General features: G+C 43.6%; 1 protein-coding gene across 1 annotated transcript in view; it reads right to left on the bottom strand.

Moving 5' to 3' along the window:
- Positions 1-13,135, bottom strand: part of arid4b (AT-rich interaction domain 4B) — a 51,945-nt gene extending 38,810 nt beyond the window's left edge. Inside the window, exon 1 of the mRNA XM_080548577.1 lies at positions 13,091-13,135. Coding sequence (XP_080404703.1) covers positions 13,091-13,096 — 6 coding nt within the window. The 5' untranslated portion in view covers positions 13,097-13,135. The remainder of the gene's footprint in view (positions 1-13,090) is intronic.
- Positions 13,136-18,680: the final 5,545 nt, after the last annotated feature.

Raw genomic sequence — 18,680 nt, 5'->3', positions numbered from 1 at the left:
ATTAAAACTTCATAAAATGACATATTAACACTTGTAGAGCCAAATTAAAGCTTTTCGCTAATGGCGGCCAAAACGGAGGTTTCAAAAACACTAGACTGACGCGTCACAGTGCCAGCTGGTCGTGACGCGTTAGGTCGTGACGCGCTGATGGCCGTGCACACGATTTGGCATGACAGCTCCAGTGCATGTTGTACCTCACCTTCTCAAGTCTGCACACCTGTGAATGTCACCCTGTTGTCCAGTCTCTCTGGCTTAACATACGTTCCCATTGCAAATTCTTATCTTAGTTTAATATAATTTCATGTTTCATGTTAATGTTACCTTTTTTTACAACAAGCTTAACAAAAAAAATCGCTTTGGTGCTGTGTCTATGCTTAACACACCACTGTGTCTATCTAAAGTTAGGCTGATATGTGCACGATAGACGCGAATTAGGCACTGCCCAACCCAGCAGTTAATGTCATATTATCGATGGATGTGCCATTTTTGATGGAGGGCAGTGAGCGGGAGACAAGAGCATGTAGTCATTGCCACACTGATAGCTAAGGAAGGTAAACAGTGACACAAGACCGACCGACGCAGAAGTAGAAATTGAAACAGCCCTCTGCGTCGCTGCGCGTAAATGGCGACGCAGAAGCATAAAGCTAGCTATCTAACCTAACGTTACGCCAAGCTACAGCTGCTCACAGAGCTAGTTGATTGGCTAGCTAGCATTGCTGGCTAGACTACAGACAGCTCACGTTAGTAGGCTACGCTTGGCGCTGTTTATCTTACAGACAGCTCGCTGGTGGACTCAACATAATTGAAATAGCATTCACTTATCAAGCATCATTCATGATCATCCACCATGACTACCTGGTATTTTAATAGCGACCACCCCTCACTTCATTTCATCTCGCGTTCTCCTGGCTTCAACATGGAAAACCCCTGCTACGTAACGTTACATACAAGCGCCTCTGTCTGTCACACGCGTGCCACAGGGCAAATAAACTTAGGGTTAGTTAGCATAATAAACACTCTGGCAGACATCATGGACGCATGATAGGGCCAGAATAACCATGAGAATGCAACCACCCTAGTAACTCTACCTTAACCCTAACACTGCTCTGTCTTAACACTGCTCTGTCTTAACACTGCTCTGTCTTAACACTGCTCTACCTTAACACTGCTCCGTCTTAACACTGCTCTGCCTTAACACTGCTCTACCTTAACACTGCTCTGCCTTACCACTGCTCTGTCTTAACACTGCTCTGTCTTAACACTGCTCTACCTTAACACTGCTCTGTCTTAACACTGCTCTACCTTAACACTGCTCTACCTTAACACTGCTCTACCCTAACACTGCTCTACCTTAACACTGCTCTACCTTAACACTGCTCTGTCTTAACACTGCTCTGTCTTAACACTGCTCTGTCTTAACACTGCTCTGTCTTAACACTGCTCTGTCTTAACACTGCTCTGCCTTAACACTGCTCTGTCTTAACACTGCTCTGTCTTAACACTGCTCTACCTTAACACTGCTCTGTCTTAACACTGCTCTGTCTTAACACTGCTCTGTCTTAACACTGCTCTGTCTTAACACTGCTCTGTCTTAACACTGCTCTGCCCTAACGCTGCTCTACCTTAACACTGCTCTGCCTTAACACTGCTCTACCTTAACACTGCTCTACCTTAACACTGCTCTACCTTAACACTGCTCTACCTTAACACTGCTCTACCTTAACACTGCTCTGTCTTAACACTGCTCTGTCTTAACACTGCTCTGTCTTAACACTGCTCTGTCTTAACACTGCTCTACCTTAACACTGCTCTGTCCTTAACACTGCTCTGTCTTAACACTGCTCTACCTTAACACTGCTCTACCTTAACACTGCTCTGTCTTAACACTGCTCTGCCCTAACACTGCTCTGTCTTAACACTGCTCTGTCTTAACACTGCTCTGCTTTAACACTGCTCTACCTTAACACTGCTCTACCTTAACACTGCTCTGTCTTAACACTGCTCTGTCCTAACACTGCTCTGCCCTAACACTGCTCTGTCTTAACCTTAACACTGCTCTACCTTAACACTGCTCTGCTTTAACACTGCTCTGTCTTAACACTGCTCTACCTTAACACTGCTCTACCTTAACACTGCTCTGTCTTAACACTGCTCTGTCTTAACACTGCTCTACCTTAACACTGCTCTGCCCTAACACTGCTCTACCTTAACACTGCTCTACCTTAACACTGCTCTGTCCTAACACTGCTCTGCCCTAACACTGCTCTACCTTAACACTGCTCTGCCTTAACACTGCTCTGTCTTAACACTGCTCTGTCTTAACACTGCTCTGTCTTAACACTGCTCTGTCCTAACACTGCTCTACCTTAACACTGCTCTACCTTAACACTGCTCTGTCTTAACACTGCTCTACCTTAACACTGCTCTGTCTTAACACTGCTCTACCTTAACACTGCTCTACCTTAACACTGCTCTGTCTTAACACTGCTCTGTCTTAACACTGCTCTGTCTTAACACTGCTCTACCTTAACACTGCTCTACCTTAACACTGCTCTACCTTAACACTGCTCTACCTTAACACTGCTCTACCTTAACACTGCTCTACCTTAACACTGCTCTACCTTAACACTGCTCTGCCCTAACACTGCTCTGTCTTAACACTGCTCTGTCTTAACACTGCTCTGCTTTAACACTGCTCTGTCTTAACACTGCTCTACCTTAACACTGCTCTACCTTAACACTGCTCTGTCTTAACACTGCTCTGCCCTAACACTGCTCTACCTTAACACTGCTCTGCCCTTAACACTGCTCTACCTTAACACTGCTCTGCCCTTAACACTGCTCTACCTTAACACTGCTCTGTCTTAACACTGCTCTACCTTAACACTGCTCTACCTTAACACTGCTCTGTCTTAACACTGCTCTACCTTAACACTGCTCTGCCCTAACACTGCTCTACCTTAACACTGCTCTGCCCTAACACTGCTCTACCTTAACACTGCTCTACCTTAACACTGCTCTGTCTTAACACTGCTCTACCTTAACACTGCTCTGTCCTAACACTGCTCTGTCTTAACACTGCTCTGTCTTAACACTGCTCTACCTTAACACTGCTCTGTCTTAACACTGCTCTGTCTTAACACTGCTCTACCTTAACACTGCTCTACCTTAACACTGCTCTACCTTAACACTGCTCTACCTTAACACTGCTCTACCTTAACACTGCTCTGTCCTAACACTGCTCTACCTTAACACTGCTCTGCCCTAACACTGCTCTGTCTTAACACTGCTCTGTCTTAACACTGCTCTGCCCTAACACTGCTCTGTCTTAACACTGCTCTGTCTTAACACTGCTCTGTCTTAACACTGCTCTGTCTTAACACTGCTCTGTCTTAACACTGCTCTGTCTTAACACTGCTCTGTCTTAACTGGCATTACATCTCTCTCTTACATCTCTCTCTTACATCTCTCTCTTACATCTCTCTCTCACTATCTGATACTGACAGCTGGATATCGGGTCAAGAGAATGAAGACGCAACATGATGTGATAATTCTGAGCATTGTCTGTGGACACCTGTATGTGCTACCCAGCCAATAATAATAATAATAATAATAATAATAATAATAACTTTTATTTGTATAGCATTTGTCCTGCAAACGTTGCAGCTCAAAGTGCTTTAATCATTATATAATCATAATTTAATTATTTAGTCGTTTTAAAGGCAATGTTAAAAAGATGGGTTTTTAGTCTTGACTTGAAAATATTTGCATGTGAACTGGCAGTGCATTCCACAATCTGGGTGCATAAAATGAGAATGCAGCCTCACCAAACCTTTTCTTTTGTACATGTGGTGCACAGAGAAAACCAGCGTCAGAAGACCTGAGAGCAATGCATATGGATGTCTGGTCAATTTCTCAGTACATTTGCTTTGATGTTGTCTGTCACATTGTCCGGCGGCAAAACCATCTTGCCGTACATTGTTCTCTCTCTATTTGATATGTAAGTAAGTAAAGCTTTATTTATACAGCACCTTTCATACAAGAAATGCAGCTCAAAGCGCTTTACAACAGGGATAACAATATAAAGTGAATATAAAAACATATAGAAGCATAACATGAATGTAAAAGCAGGGGAAGTACATAAACATGAAAAAAGATACATTTGTAAGATAAAAAATACAATAAAAGAAGAGAAACAAATGTAAGAAATAAATATGGGTACTGATAGATGTTTATCGGGCCCGGGTATGGAGATGCAGCGGGAGGTGATCTTTGTAATTCTGAGAATCGTGTGCGGACAGGACAGCCATATATGCGTATCCAGTACATTTTGCACATGTCCAGTATTTCTTTTTAATAATTGGTCACATTGTCTAACGAATTTTAATTGTCCCACGGTCCAGGCTCAAAACAAAGGGTGGCCGTGCTTTTACTGTTGTAGCTCCAACATTATGGAATTGCCTCCCCCTCACTGTCAGGTTAGCTGGGTCTGTACCACTTTTTACAAAACGTTTAAAAACCCACTTACATAGGATGGCGTTTTTATAAGTCGTTTTCTCTTTTTTACTTCTGATATCTGTATTGATTTTTATCATTTTATCTTCTGTTTCATTGCTTTTGTGAAGTGCTTGTTTACATTTTATGAATTATATTTAATTTTTTGGCTGTTTACTTGCTGTGTTATGCTGTATACTACCAAATGTACTGTGAAGCACTTTGTGACTGCTGTCTTGATAAGTGCTATACAAATAAATAAAAGTAAAGTAAAGAAAGACACACACACACGACATATTTTGCTTCAAGACATGGAACACTCTCACAGGACACTGTCCTGACCACTGCACGACAGACACACCCACCCCAAACAACCCTGACATGAAACACACACTGTACCGCAACAATGTCCAACCTACAATTACCCCCCTAATAAAACATCAGAAAAATACACACAGAGACAACAAACCAAACCAACCAACATGCATACATAGGCCTCCAGCGACACCCAAAAAACTGAAGTGACTGTTTATTTAATCTGTTTGTGACAGGGGGCCATGCAGGAAAGAATTGCAGGAGGGCCATTGTTGCATCACAGTAGCAGCATCATAGCTCATCTCTGCCCTGCCAACGGTTCCAGCTCGACTCTGTCAGGCCATCACACCTCTCCTCTAGCGGCGGCGGGATTCTGACAGATGGGTTTCAGGGGGGGTGTCCTGTACGCTAGCAGCTAGCTCCACCTCTCAGATAAACACCTCATTAGTCTGCAAAGCAGCCCTGGCCGCCCCGCACAGCGCCATGTTTACATGACAGGGCATTGATTCCCACCGTCAGAACAACAACATGGATGAACTGGTGAATCACTGTCAACTACTTCTACTTTATGCCGTTTTTAATCTAGTCTTTCACTTTCCTTTTCTCTGCTGAAATTAACCTCTTAAAGGGGCCATGTGGTAAAAAAAAAAATCGAATTGAATTTACGGTGTTTTATATAGGCTGAAGTAACTCTGTGAAATTGTGAAAGGTATGCTGACCTGAGACCTAGGTATGCTGACCTGAGAGAGCAGTTTGAAAAGTGTGCCTCGATTCTAGCTTGCTTTTCATGGGTGCGGTATTGGCCCCACTCATAACGTCACCAGAAGATCTGATTTTAAACACCAACAGCAAGTAAGTCTCTGTTAAACCTGTGTAAGTTCACCCAATTAAATAAACCAATTTAGTATGATTTGTTTACCCTTCCTTAGCAGCACTAGCAGCTCTGGTGAGGATAACACCCGAGACTTTCTTTCTTCTTCTATCACGACGACTGCCAATGGCCCCTGGCCTGAGCTAGATTCCTTTTCCTGCTACGACTGGTGAACTGATGATTCACTTGCTTAGTCAAATGTATTGATTGTAAGTCGCTTTGGAATAAGGCGTCTGCTAAATGCCAAAAATCAAATTTTTATTTTTTTACAAATGAGACTAGATGAAACTGGACATACTTAAAATGAGCAAAATTATCTGCCAACAGAACAGGAACATTTCCCTTTGCCCAGATGTCCTTAAACAAGTAAAATATAACTTAAAACAAGTGCAGTCAGACAAAAAACAAGCTTATGTCGCCTTGATTTAAGATATTTCATCTTAGATATTTAATCTTTCATCTCATACTTAGATGTACTTTTTGCAGTGTACTCAGCCTCAAAGACATCTCAACGGGGCACATCACGGCCATTCCCCATATGTGGATTTTCACACAGCTTCTTCACGAGTGTTCACGTGTTTGATCATCGCTCAACTCAAAGCCCAAGCACACACGATACACACACACACACACACACACACACACACACACACACACACACACACACACACGATACTCTCTACATCTACACACACACACACACACACACACACACACACACACACACACACAAGCACACACGATACTCTACACCATTAAGTTCAGGGAGCTCAGGGAGGCGGACATTCCTGCGCCTTTGGGAGAACGGGTATAAGATCCACTCTGCAGCTGATAGGACACGCAGAGTCTTTACAAGAGCAGCCCTCTCCCCTATGACCATCGTACAGGGCTGCCCCCCCCCCCTATGACCATATGGAGAGAGTCTCAACCCTCCGATTCCTGGGACATCACATGCGGGATGACCTGGCCTGGAAGGACAACACAAAAGGCACCATCAAGAGGGCACAACAGCGGCTATACACCCTGAGATGCCTCAGGAAAGAACACAACAAGCAGGAGATACTGGTGGCCTTCTACCGCGGCGCAGTGGAGAGCATCCTCACCTACGGCATCTGCAACTGGTTCTCCAGCTGCACAACAGCGGAGAGAAATGCGCTACAGAGAGTCGTGAGAACAGCACAGAAGATCACCGGCGCCCCCCTCCCCTCTCTGGAAGAGCTGTACAACACACGCTGTCTCAGGAGGGCCTCCAAGATCTCCAGGGACCCGACCCACCCTGGGCACGTACACTTTATCAGGCTGCCCTCGAAAAGGAGGTACAGGACCCCGGCCGCTAAGACAAACAGACTGAAGGACAGCTTCTACCACAGGGCCGTCAAGGCCCTGAACACAGCAAAGGCCTAAGTTCTGGGCCCAGGACAGTCTGGACGGATTGTATGGCAGCTAGTGCTGAGGCACAAACATGTACATTTCAAGCCTGCAAACTGTGACACTTTAAAATAATGTGAAAAAATACTTTTGTGCAATATGACAACCCTAGTTGACTATCTGTGCAGTATAGTACAGTGGATTGTGTACATAGCCTTTATTGATGTAAACCAGCTCCTTACCTTCTTGTGATTTTATGCTTTTTCTAAAATGTTTTTTTCTATTTTTTTTCCTTTCCTAACACCAGGGGAGCCACCCCTCCTAAATTTCGTTGTTTGGTACCTGTACTGTAGCAATGACAATAAAGACCATTCATTCATTCATTCATTCATTTTCATTATAAAATGATTTCTCCGATTTCATGGACAGAGACAAAGAGGGGGGGTTGGAAGTTTCGTCACAGTCAGATAGTCAAGAGAAAGAATATGGCCCCATTTAAATCAATTGAGATTGTAATTTCCGTTCCTTTTTTTTGTGTGTGTGTGAGGACAATAAAGTCCATTCCATAGTACAGAGCTGCCCCCCCCCCCCCTCCTCTATGACCATAGTACAGAGCTGCCCCCCCCCCCCCCCCCCCCTCCTCTATGACCATAGTACCACAAAACATGTTGCAACCGTTTGGTCATTGCACACAAAACATAGCAGTGCAGCCTAGGGACAACATAGGTTGAAAGGCCCGTTATTGCTGTTATCAGATGTGTTCATTGACTTGGCATTGCAGAGCTGGAGAACTGACTGGTCTTGAGGTGCATTATGTGCTTGATTAAACACACAGGACTCAGGAGTCCACCGTGTGGCTAGGCTAACCATAATAAACACTGCTGACACTTTGGTTAGGGTTATGTAAACATTACACACTCAGAGAGACTGTGCCCCCACTTCATTATTGCAATAAAGGCTGGTATCTATCAGCATCACAAAGCACAACTATGACAAACAACCTCTGTTGGTTTACTGAGCGCTTCTTGGAAAAGACATTCATTCAATAACTCAATAAAAACACCTCCTCTCCCTCCCTCCCTCCCTCCCTCCCTCCCTCCCTCCCCCATGTCAGGCAAAGTCAGTCCGGCTCACCCCCGGGGTCAACAGGGAGGAACAGAGACCTGCAGTGACAGACCACCGCCTGCCGGATTTGCTCCTTGAACAGAACCTGCTGCTATTATATTGCCAATATTAATTCTTACAAATAACGAATTACACGAAATGCAGTTTAGCATCCAACCAGAAGTGCAAATAGTGATATAAGGGCATGATATAGTAGAACAAGAGGTAGTGATAGGTAACTATGTAATATAGCCTACAGTATGTGCAGAGGTAGTATTGTAAACATCAGTATAGTTTAGAGGTATACAGTTATGAGCTATATACAGTTATGAGCTATATACAGTTATGAGCTATGTACAGTTATGAGCTATGTACAGTTATGAGCTATATACAGTTATGAGCTATGTACAGTTATGAGCTATGTACAGTTATGAGCTATATACAGTTATGAGCTATATACAGTTATGAGCTATGTACAGTTATTAGCTATGTACAGTTATGGGCTATATACAGTTATGAGCTATGTACAGTTATGAGCTATGTACAGTTATGAGCTATGTACAGTTATGGGCTATGTACAGTTATGAGCTATATACAGTTATGAGCTATATACAGTTATGAGCTATGTACAGTTATTAGCTATGTACAGTTATGGGCTATATACAGTTATGAGCTATGTACAGTTATGAGCTATGTACAGTTATGAGCTATGTACAGTTATGGGCTATGTACAGTTATGAGCTATGTACAGTTACGAGCTATGTAGGCCTACAGTGTCTAATGTGCAGAAGTATAAAATAAGTTATGTTAGGAGACGTGCAATGTGCAATCTGAATATACAGTAGTACAAAGGTAGTAATGTAAACATCAGTAGTGCAAAGGTTATAGAGCGATCACTAATCTCTCATTTGAAAAATAGATTCACTCAGGCTATAATTTGTGTCCTATCAAACACAAGCCGATCAGTATAAACGAAGGGAATGAATTCCGTTGTGGAATTTGAGAACGGAATTGAGAATTTAGAATGCTGATACCACATAGTACCCTAGTTCTACCAATGACACTTCTGAACACGTAGGCCTTCTGAACATGTAGGCCTTCACTGGACACCTCAGACACACAGGCCTCAGACACACAGGCCTCAGACACACAGCACTTAAGAACAATCTGATCAACAGATCTGGGTATCATAGAGGACTGGAATGACCCGTAGGCCTACATATAGGCCTAGTTGGCAGCTTGGCATTCATTTTATACATTTATGGACTTATACTTAAGTATACCCTGCCCCCCCCCCCTATTCATGGGGGCAGACACAATACACCATGTGTCTAGGAGAAAATAACACAACAACATGTGTACCACATGTCCAAAAGAAGAGATCTGGTGAGGCTGCATTCTCATTTTATGCACCCAGATTGTGTCTCACTGCCAGTTTACATTAGGGATGCAACCTCAGCAGATACAGTATGTTCAAGTCAAGACTAAACACCCATCTTTTTAATATTGCCTTTAAATGACTAAATAATAAAATTATGATTCTATAATGATTGGAGCACTTTGAGCTGCAACGTTTGCAGGAAAAGCTGCTATACAAATAAAAAGTTGTTATTATTTATTTATTTTTAAAAGTAGCCTGCATGGGAGCAGACACAACACACCATGTGTCTAGGAGAAAATAACATACCAAAGCTATTTTTTAATGAACTACTAGTTCATCTAATCTACTAGTGAGAAATATTACACAAATGCACGCCGAACAATGTTGCCCAACGTAGGCTATTGGAATTCAGGGAAACCAACCCACCATGTTGTGTAACAATGAATGGGCTTGTATGCTAAACAAAGGCACACGGAAGGGGCATGCAGGAAAGAATTAAGCTTCCCCCCCAAGCTCACACACTGTACAATAATCCTACTTTGAATCAACTCTTTGTCCCTCCGACAGGAGTCACCTCAATACCAGCCACTACTACTATGGCAGAGGTTGTCTTGGCAATGATACGGGCTTCACTAGACACAACAAGCCGACATAAAATGAAATAAAACATTTGCAATACCTTTTGTGTGTAGTAACCCAGGATTTAACTAAAACATTTTTTTATTAACCATGTATTCTTCAAAGACTGGATGTTGCTTGAAAAACAGAACAATGATTCAAACGAAACCAGTCAGCACAGTGCCGTTACAAAACCACAGTAACAGCACAAAATATAGCCTAGGCCTAGTATATATAACAGCATAACAGCAAATACTGTGTAGATTAATCAGGCCAGTTGAATTACATTGAACCCTGCTCCTGAACACACCTGGCTCTGAACACAATGTGACCTTCACCTCTTCATCTGTGTGTGTGTGCTCTGAACACAATGCTACTCACATGTTACACACACTCACACACACACACACACACACACACACACACACACACCTCCTGAAAACACCTGGCTCTGAACACAATGCTACTCACATGTTTATATAAACACCTGGCTCTGAACACAATGCTACTCACATGTTTATAAACACCTGGCTCTGAACATGATGCTACTCACATGTTTATAAACACCTGGCTCTGAACACAATGCTACTCACATGTTTATAAACACCTGGCTCTGAACACAATGCTACTCACATGTTTATAAACACCTGGCTCTGAACACAATGCTACTCACATGTTTATAAACACCTGGCTCTGAACACAATGCTACTCACATGTTTATAAACACCTGGCTCTGAACACAATGCTACTCACATGTTTATAAACACCTGGCTCTGAACACAATGCTACTCACATGTTTATATCGCACTTGAAGTGAAACACTTACAATGAGACTCGAAAATAGAAAGTTGTCGCTAACAACAATGACTTGTTTTTTGGTTCATGTTAAACATCCTGTGATGACTTAATTTAAAACATGATAAAAAACAACAACTGTGTCAACTCATGCAGGTAATCAAAAGTCTGTTACCATAGAAACATGAGGTGAACCGTCTCAGTCGAAACACATCGGGATACAAAGGCTGCAACCGTTTATATGACTATAACTCTGCTTCATTGAGATAAAGTTGATATAGAAAAAGTAGAGAAATTAAATATCTAAAAGCGTGGGGCAGTCGCACTCATATTTTTCATTTTATTGGACAGATACAGTGAAGACAGACAGGAAAGTAAAGAGAGAAAGGGCATGGGCCGGATCCGAACCCATGCTCCACTTCATGATGACATGAAAAATACAAGTTTAGAAAACAGTCAGATCCAGAATCAAGGTTAGGGCACATAATGTATGCACTGCAGACCACGGTGCTAGACCACTGGACCACCACAGGCCCAGAGCAATGACAAGTTGCATTGAACAACCAATAAAAAGCATGTATGGGATTACCTTCCTGAATTTCAACATGGGTTCTTCTATGTCGGCTAAACAACACTAAAACAATTTCCACTTCATGATGACACATCAGTTAAACATTGGTCTTTTCAAATGAGGTACTTCTAAGGATAGACTGTTGCAACTAGGGATGTCCCGATCCCACTTTTTCACTACCGATACCGATACCTGGGCTTCGGGTATCGGCGATACCGATACCGATCCGATATTTGTATACATTTTTTGACCCCTGAATAATAACAAATACCTCCCCAGTATATAGTCCACACCAACAACAGTTAAATTAAAGACTGCCAGCCTTTATTAAAGCAACAAATGCGACGTGTTGTGGATTGGAACTACGGATCATAAGCTTTCAAATGATGTGTCATACATTGAAATCCGAAAAAATATGAAGTTAGAGTCATTTGAATGTTGTTAGACGTCAGGCACATATAGGGTTAACCTCTTTGTAATGAAACCGGAAGCACACAGCACTATGCGCATTTTAAGCGCATATATGACTCGCGTGAAGCATTTCTGCAACTCGCGTGAAGCATTTCTGCGACTCGCGTGAAGCATTTCTGCGACACGCGTTTCTGACTGTTTTCATTCCCTCATCGCTTATACACATAAGTTTGACTGCGCATGACAGTAGGATCGGATCGGAGCCTTTTTTTTTTCTGGTGCGATCCCCGATCCAGCATTCAGGACCAATATCGGGTCGATATCCGATATCAGTATCGGATCGGGACATCCCTAGTTGCAACCTAACATTACATTGCAAATCTGTGATCATATCTCAAGAAATAGCCTATGAGAAAACATTAGCCCCTACTAGGGGTGGGCATCAATGATCGACGATCGATAATTGATCGATAAGGATCTTGGTCGATCACAAAATATTTTGATCGCTAATCATTAATATATTTATTTATTTTTTATTTTTATTTTTTAATAATAATAATGGAAATTAGTTAGGCTGGCCTAACTGTCACCAGATTGCGTTCGTCTCTCACCCCTGAACATGTTAACATGATCATCTTTCTGAACAGGAACCAGTAGGCCTGCCGCCTACAGTCTCTCGCTGGAGTTTACATTTAAGTTAAGCTGGACACTCTTAAGGACACTAACGTTTTCAGTCATCCTCCTATTTGTGAGTAACAGTTTTTTTACTGCTCCTATGGTGGAGTTACTTATTTTCTATATTTTTATTTATAACGTAAAATGTGTTTTTAAGTTAAACAATTTAGGCTACTCACTGCCTTGTTTAAGAGGATTGTTATCTGACTGTAGTGTCTAGTTTGAATGTGAATGAATGAATGTGTGCAATAGCAACACAAATAACGTTTTTCCCCAAGGAAAACATGCTTGTTAGTTCTGCCCTAGTTTTGTTTTTTGTTTTTTTTTATGGAAAAAAAGCTCATCAATTAATCGATAATTGATCGTTAATTCTTGCGATTATCGAAAAAGAATTTTTGATCGTTTGCCCAGCCCTAGCCCCTACAATGAAATGATAAAGTAAAGTAGTAGCCAACATATGCAGGAAAAAAAGAAACATTTCCTTCACCTTCATCTCTGCTGGGGTTCTCTGGGCTCCTCTTGAATGACCAGTGAATCTGTGGCAGAAAAACACAAGTTTAGAAAACAGTCAGATCCAGAATCCAGGTTAGGGCACACACACACACACACACACACACACACACACACACACACTACACACACACACACACACACACACACACACACACACACACACACACACACACACACTACACAGGCCTGCCAAACGCAAACTCAATATGTAAGAGTAAGTATTAAATGCAAGCCATGTCAGTGGCAAGGACTTAACATGATATCAAAGAGGGGCACAGCAGATACCATTGATATAGGCTAGGCCTAATTCAGGACAATTTTAGGGTGCAAATAACAAGTAGCCTAAGTTTTTATTAAGTCTAAACATGGCACATAAACAGTAATGGTTAGGAAGCAGCACACACCTCTCACCTAACCTTGTAGCATTAATCCTAATTCTAAATGTGCATGTATGCAAGACACCTTACATAGCCTAAAGATGCAATCCTTAATTACTTTTAGCCAAATGGCTGCTACCACTTAGGTATTCTGGTATAACATTTATTTTTTTACTGGACAGACACAGTGAAGACAGACAGGAGAGTAAGGAGAAGAAGGGAGAGAGGGCATGTCAGCAGGGCGTGCCCATGCTGACATGAACATATGTGTGCACTGTAGACCGCGGTGCTAGACCACTGGACCACCCCATGCCACATTCTGGTATAAAGTTGAAAGATGGGCTGGAGAAAAGTGACCGCTCTTAAATTAGGCCTAACAGCTCTGGAAGGACTAACTAAACTAAAGAACAGTCCATGGTATTGGAATTATAGTTGTAGACATGTTTCAAAGTTTGTTTTGCAAACACATTGTGTACAAACAATGACGTACACCACCATTACAAGGGTTTATGATAGTGTAAGAAAGTTAAGCTCGGTAGGTAAGCATGTATAAGTCTACAGTCTTTGAGGATCAATATGAATTCAAATGAGCATCGGACAGGATGAACATACTATAGGCTACATCACAGATTGTGCCTTTAAATTCATAAAACAAATTCCTTTCTTGCCCTTTCTTCCACAGTGTCAAAATGCATCCATACAATTACAATACAAGTTACACAGCCTATAGCTACAACTATCTCCACGCTGTGGGGAGAGCCCAGGGGACAGTTGTTCTGTCTGTGTGTATCTGTGGGAAGCACGGTGGGGTTGATTATTCCAATTACAGGGTGTATACAGGAATCTTGAGGTTAATTTCAATACCTTTCTAAGACTTTTTAAAGACCTTGTCAATATTTTTCCAGACCTCACCGCCACTTCGAGCTGTAACCGTTTACATCAGTGAGACCTTTAACTTAACAGTTTGAGTTTGCAACAGACTAGACCACTATCATACAACACCATTTCTGGTTCATCTTTTGTTTTTTAATAAAACTAATAAATTCACGAACCTTTACTAACAGTTTTTAGGACTCAAACTCTTTGGACAGAGTCTAATTCAGAAAAATACCTACAAAATTCAAAACCTCATAAAATCGTGATAAGACTTTTTAATACTTATTATTAAGGGTCTTGATTTTCCCAAAATTGATTCATCAACTTTTAATACTTTTCAAGACACCGCGGATACCCTGAATTAGGAGAAAACCTCCAGGCCGGTTATGTAACGTGATGCCCCCCCCCCCTCCCACGTGGCCTCGGCCTCATGCAAGCAAACACCCCCCCAAAGAGAAAAGGAACATGTGACTGCTGAACACATTCATGCCTTTACGACAAGAAAGAAGTCAGGATTATTGCACGACAAGAGTTACAATTGAAAGACAGGGGAGGGGGGGGGTTAGGGTTAGGGCAATGTCTCCTATGAACAGGTTAGGGTAATGTCTTAATGTCTCCTCCAGGCTGTCTGCTGCGCTAGATGATGCAGGGGGGATGATGCCATTTCTGTGGCTCCAGCTGCAACACAGCGAGGGCTGCGTTCGTACATTCGCTCCGAGAAGCGCCGGAGCGCACACTGGGCTCGACGTCATAAAGGGACCGAGTCATTTGATTGTAGAAGAGGCGTTCCACGAGTGCTGGTCGGATTTCCTGAGCGTATTTACGAACGCACCCCCCAAAACAGTTCAGACAGTAGTCAGGAAAGGTGAACACACACACACACAATTCACCTGTGTTTATCTGAATCATGCCTCTCTCTATCTGAATCATGCCTCTCTCTATCTGAATCATCCCTCTCTCTATCTGAATCACCTGTGTTTATCTGAATCATCCCTCTCTCTATCTGAATCACCTGTGTTTATCTGAATCATCCCTCTCTCTATCTGAATCATGCCTCTCTCTATCTGAATCATGCCTCTCTCTATCTGAATCATGCCTCTCTCTATCTGAATCATGCCTCTCTCTATCTGAATCATCCCTCTCTCTATCTGAATCACCTGTGTTTATCTGAATCATCCCTCTCTCTATCTGAATCATGCCTCTCTCTATCTGAATCATGCCTCTCTCTATCTGAATCATCCCTCTCTCTATCTGAATCATGCCTCTCTCTATCTGAATCATCCCTCTCTCTTGGACGCGACAGTCCTTGAAATGAATGAATGCCAAATGGCCTAATGATCATTTATTACTCGATTCGCTCTCAGTGTTGTCTGGTCTCAGCAGCATGCATACGATAACATCCACGGAAATATCAAACAGAACTAAACTATAATCCAAACAAGCCAGTGGTATAATATATAGTCAGTTATAGGCCTAGAAACAAGCCAGTGGTATTATATATTGTGTGGTGGGTTAACATAATTCACCCCCGGAACTATGGGTTGGAAGTATTGTTCCGCATGGAAGGTTAAGTGCGTGGTACTCAAGTTGTTACATCAGTTATATACAGGGGTGCACATAACTTTTTGGGGCCAGTGCTCAGAGGAGCACCTAGGGATGCTGCTTGGTGCTCCTCGAGCTCGCGAGTCACGACCCGTCCCACAGGATGGATGAAAAAGGGATACATGGATAACTTATATTAGCAAAACGACATTTGTTCATAAATAAAGATGAACGAACAAATTATTGTGTGCAAAACAAAAGAAACAAATGAAAAATCAAATGACTGCTCTTTAAGCATGAAAGTCTGTCAGACTCCTTTAAACACAATGAAATCAACTGACATCTCTTTAAGCACTAACTGAATGTCTGTTCTTTAAACACAATGAAATCAACTGACATCTCTTTAAGCACTAACTGAATGTCTGTTCTTTAAACACAATGAAATCAACTGACATCTCTTTAAGCACTGCTCTGTAAACACTGAAATCAACTTTTCAACAAAAAGTTACAGCCTAAGCATTTATTTATGCTACAAGCTTAATCATCATCATCACTGCTCTCTTGACTGCTGTTAATACTGTCCTCAATTTCAACCATGGTAGAGGATGTTGTAGGCTATCACTTTAAATAGCTCATTATTTTGATTGTGCAACAAAGTTGTTTTTTTTCTTCTAATAGAATTCCCAACCATATTCCCTGGGTCAGGGGTCGAGGTGCGATAATGAAGCTGTAAAACAAACATCTGAACGTTTGAAAGCTTCAGAGAAAAGAAACGTGAAGTCCCTTGGTGTTGTTTTTCCTTTTAGCGACGAGTCGTTCGGGACTGAATTTTCACATGCGGCGTGATAACCGTGATAACCGTGATAACCGTGCGATACGCGATACGCGGAATGAAAGTACGAGTTACGATACAAGTTACGATTACGATGCGATACGCTGATCTGCCGCGCAGCATGCATTTTTGCGACGCATGCGCACTGGCGCACCAGTTATGTGCACCCCTGGTTATATAATTACTGCTTGAAGCATGTGGTCGCAGCTTGTTCATGTCTGTTAATAAACGTTTAGCTGTGACATTCGATACGCCGCCTCCGACTCCCGTCTCTCGGCACTACATTGGTGACCCCGACGTCAGTCCCGTTGAAGTATCCGAGACTGAACCGAACATGGCAAATAACGCTGTGTTATTCTCAAATTGCCGGAGTTTTGGGAGACATCCGCGGCAGCGTGGTTCGCACAGACGGAGGCGCAGTTCTCCCTCCGTGGGATTGCAGACGACGCCGCACGCTACTACCATGTCGTCTCGGCGCTGGGGAGCTCCACTGCAGCCAGAACGGTGGACTTCATTACAGCTCCCCCTGCCCTGAATAAATATACAGCGTTTAAGGCTCTCCCCCTCAAGACCTTCGAACTCTCACGGTCAGAACGAGCCTGACGTCTGTTCGCAATTCAGGGGCTGGGAGACAGCAAGCCTTCCCAGCACATGGACATGATATGATGCTGAACCTACTAGGTACGGAAGAACCAAACTTTCTATTTATTGAGCTGTTTCTTCGGCACATGCCTGCACATGTACAGACAGCGCTCGCTAATACGACTATTACTGAACCCCGTGAGTTAGCAGAAGAGGCTGACCGCTTCTTCCTAGCTACCCAGCGTTTTACCCCTGAAGTGCTAGCCCCGACACACAATTACACTCCCCCTGGCAGAGACAGGCTAGCTAACAAGGGCCCACCTACCACCGATAGCCGTACTAGCCCAGGCATGTGCTATTTTCACTCACGCTTTGGCGGGAAAGCGAAGAGGTGCCGCTCCCCTTGCAACTACAGCTCGACGGGAAACGGCAAAGCCTGCGCTCTGTAGTGGCTATGAGTGTGGGCACAGCAAACCAGCTACTATTCATCAGAGACACTCTCTCCGGGTGCAAATTCCTCTGTGACACCGGTGCTCAGAGGAGCGTCCTGCCTGCGACAGTGGATGACACCGCCAGGGGAGGTCATGGCCCACATTTAAAGTCCGCTAACGACACCCCAATCCGCACCTATGGCACGAAAGCTGTAGACCTATGTTTCGGGGGTCAGCGGTTTACATGGGACTTCTTTACGGCCGACATCTCTTTCCCTCTCCTCGGTGCAGATTTCCTATGTGCTCACGGACTGCTTGTGGACGTCAAGAACAACCGCCTGGTGGACGCACTGACATTCTCCTCACTTGCATGTGTCCGCGGTGAGGCGACATACAGCGGGCTCTCCAGCTCACTCTCAGAGGGTGACAACTATCAGCACCTGCTCAGCGAGTTCCCCTGCTTGACACAGCCCACATTTTCCGCCACCACTACCAAGCATGGGGTGGAGCACCACATAGAGACCAAGGGCGCCCCCATCTACGCTAGGGCCCGGCGGCTCAACCCCGACAGGCTAGCAGTCGCTAAGTCTGAGTTCGCCAACATGGAGCGCCTTGGTATCATCCGCCGCTCAGACAGCCCATGGGCCTCACCGCTACACACCGTGCCGAAACCAGACGGCGGATGGCGACCGTGTGGCGACTACCGCCGCCTCAACGACGCTACGACACCCGACCGCTACCCAGTCATCCACCGTGCAGCCCACACCATGCACCCGCTGTACGAGGCTATGAAGGACAAATCCCCCAACCAGGCCATCGACTGGACGGCCGAGAGGAAAGCCGCCTTCATGGCCACCAAGACCGCCCTAAGCCAGGCCGCCATGTTGGCCCACCCGTCACCCAAGGCCCCTATTGCCATCACCA

Source organism: Nansenia antarctica (genome assembly GCF_963989245.1).
Source record: "Nansenia antarctica genome assembly, chromosome: 1".
In the NCBI taxonomy this organism is placed as follows: Eukaryota; Metazoa; Chordata; class Actinopteri; order Argentiniformes; family Microstomatidae; genus Nansenia; species Nansenia antarctica.
Note: the sequence above shows the minus strand (reverse complement) of the source record. Positions and strands in the feature narration are given on the sequence as shown.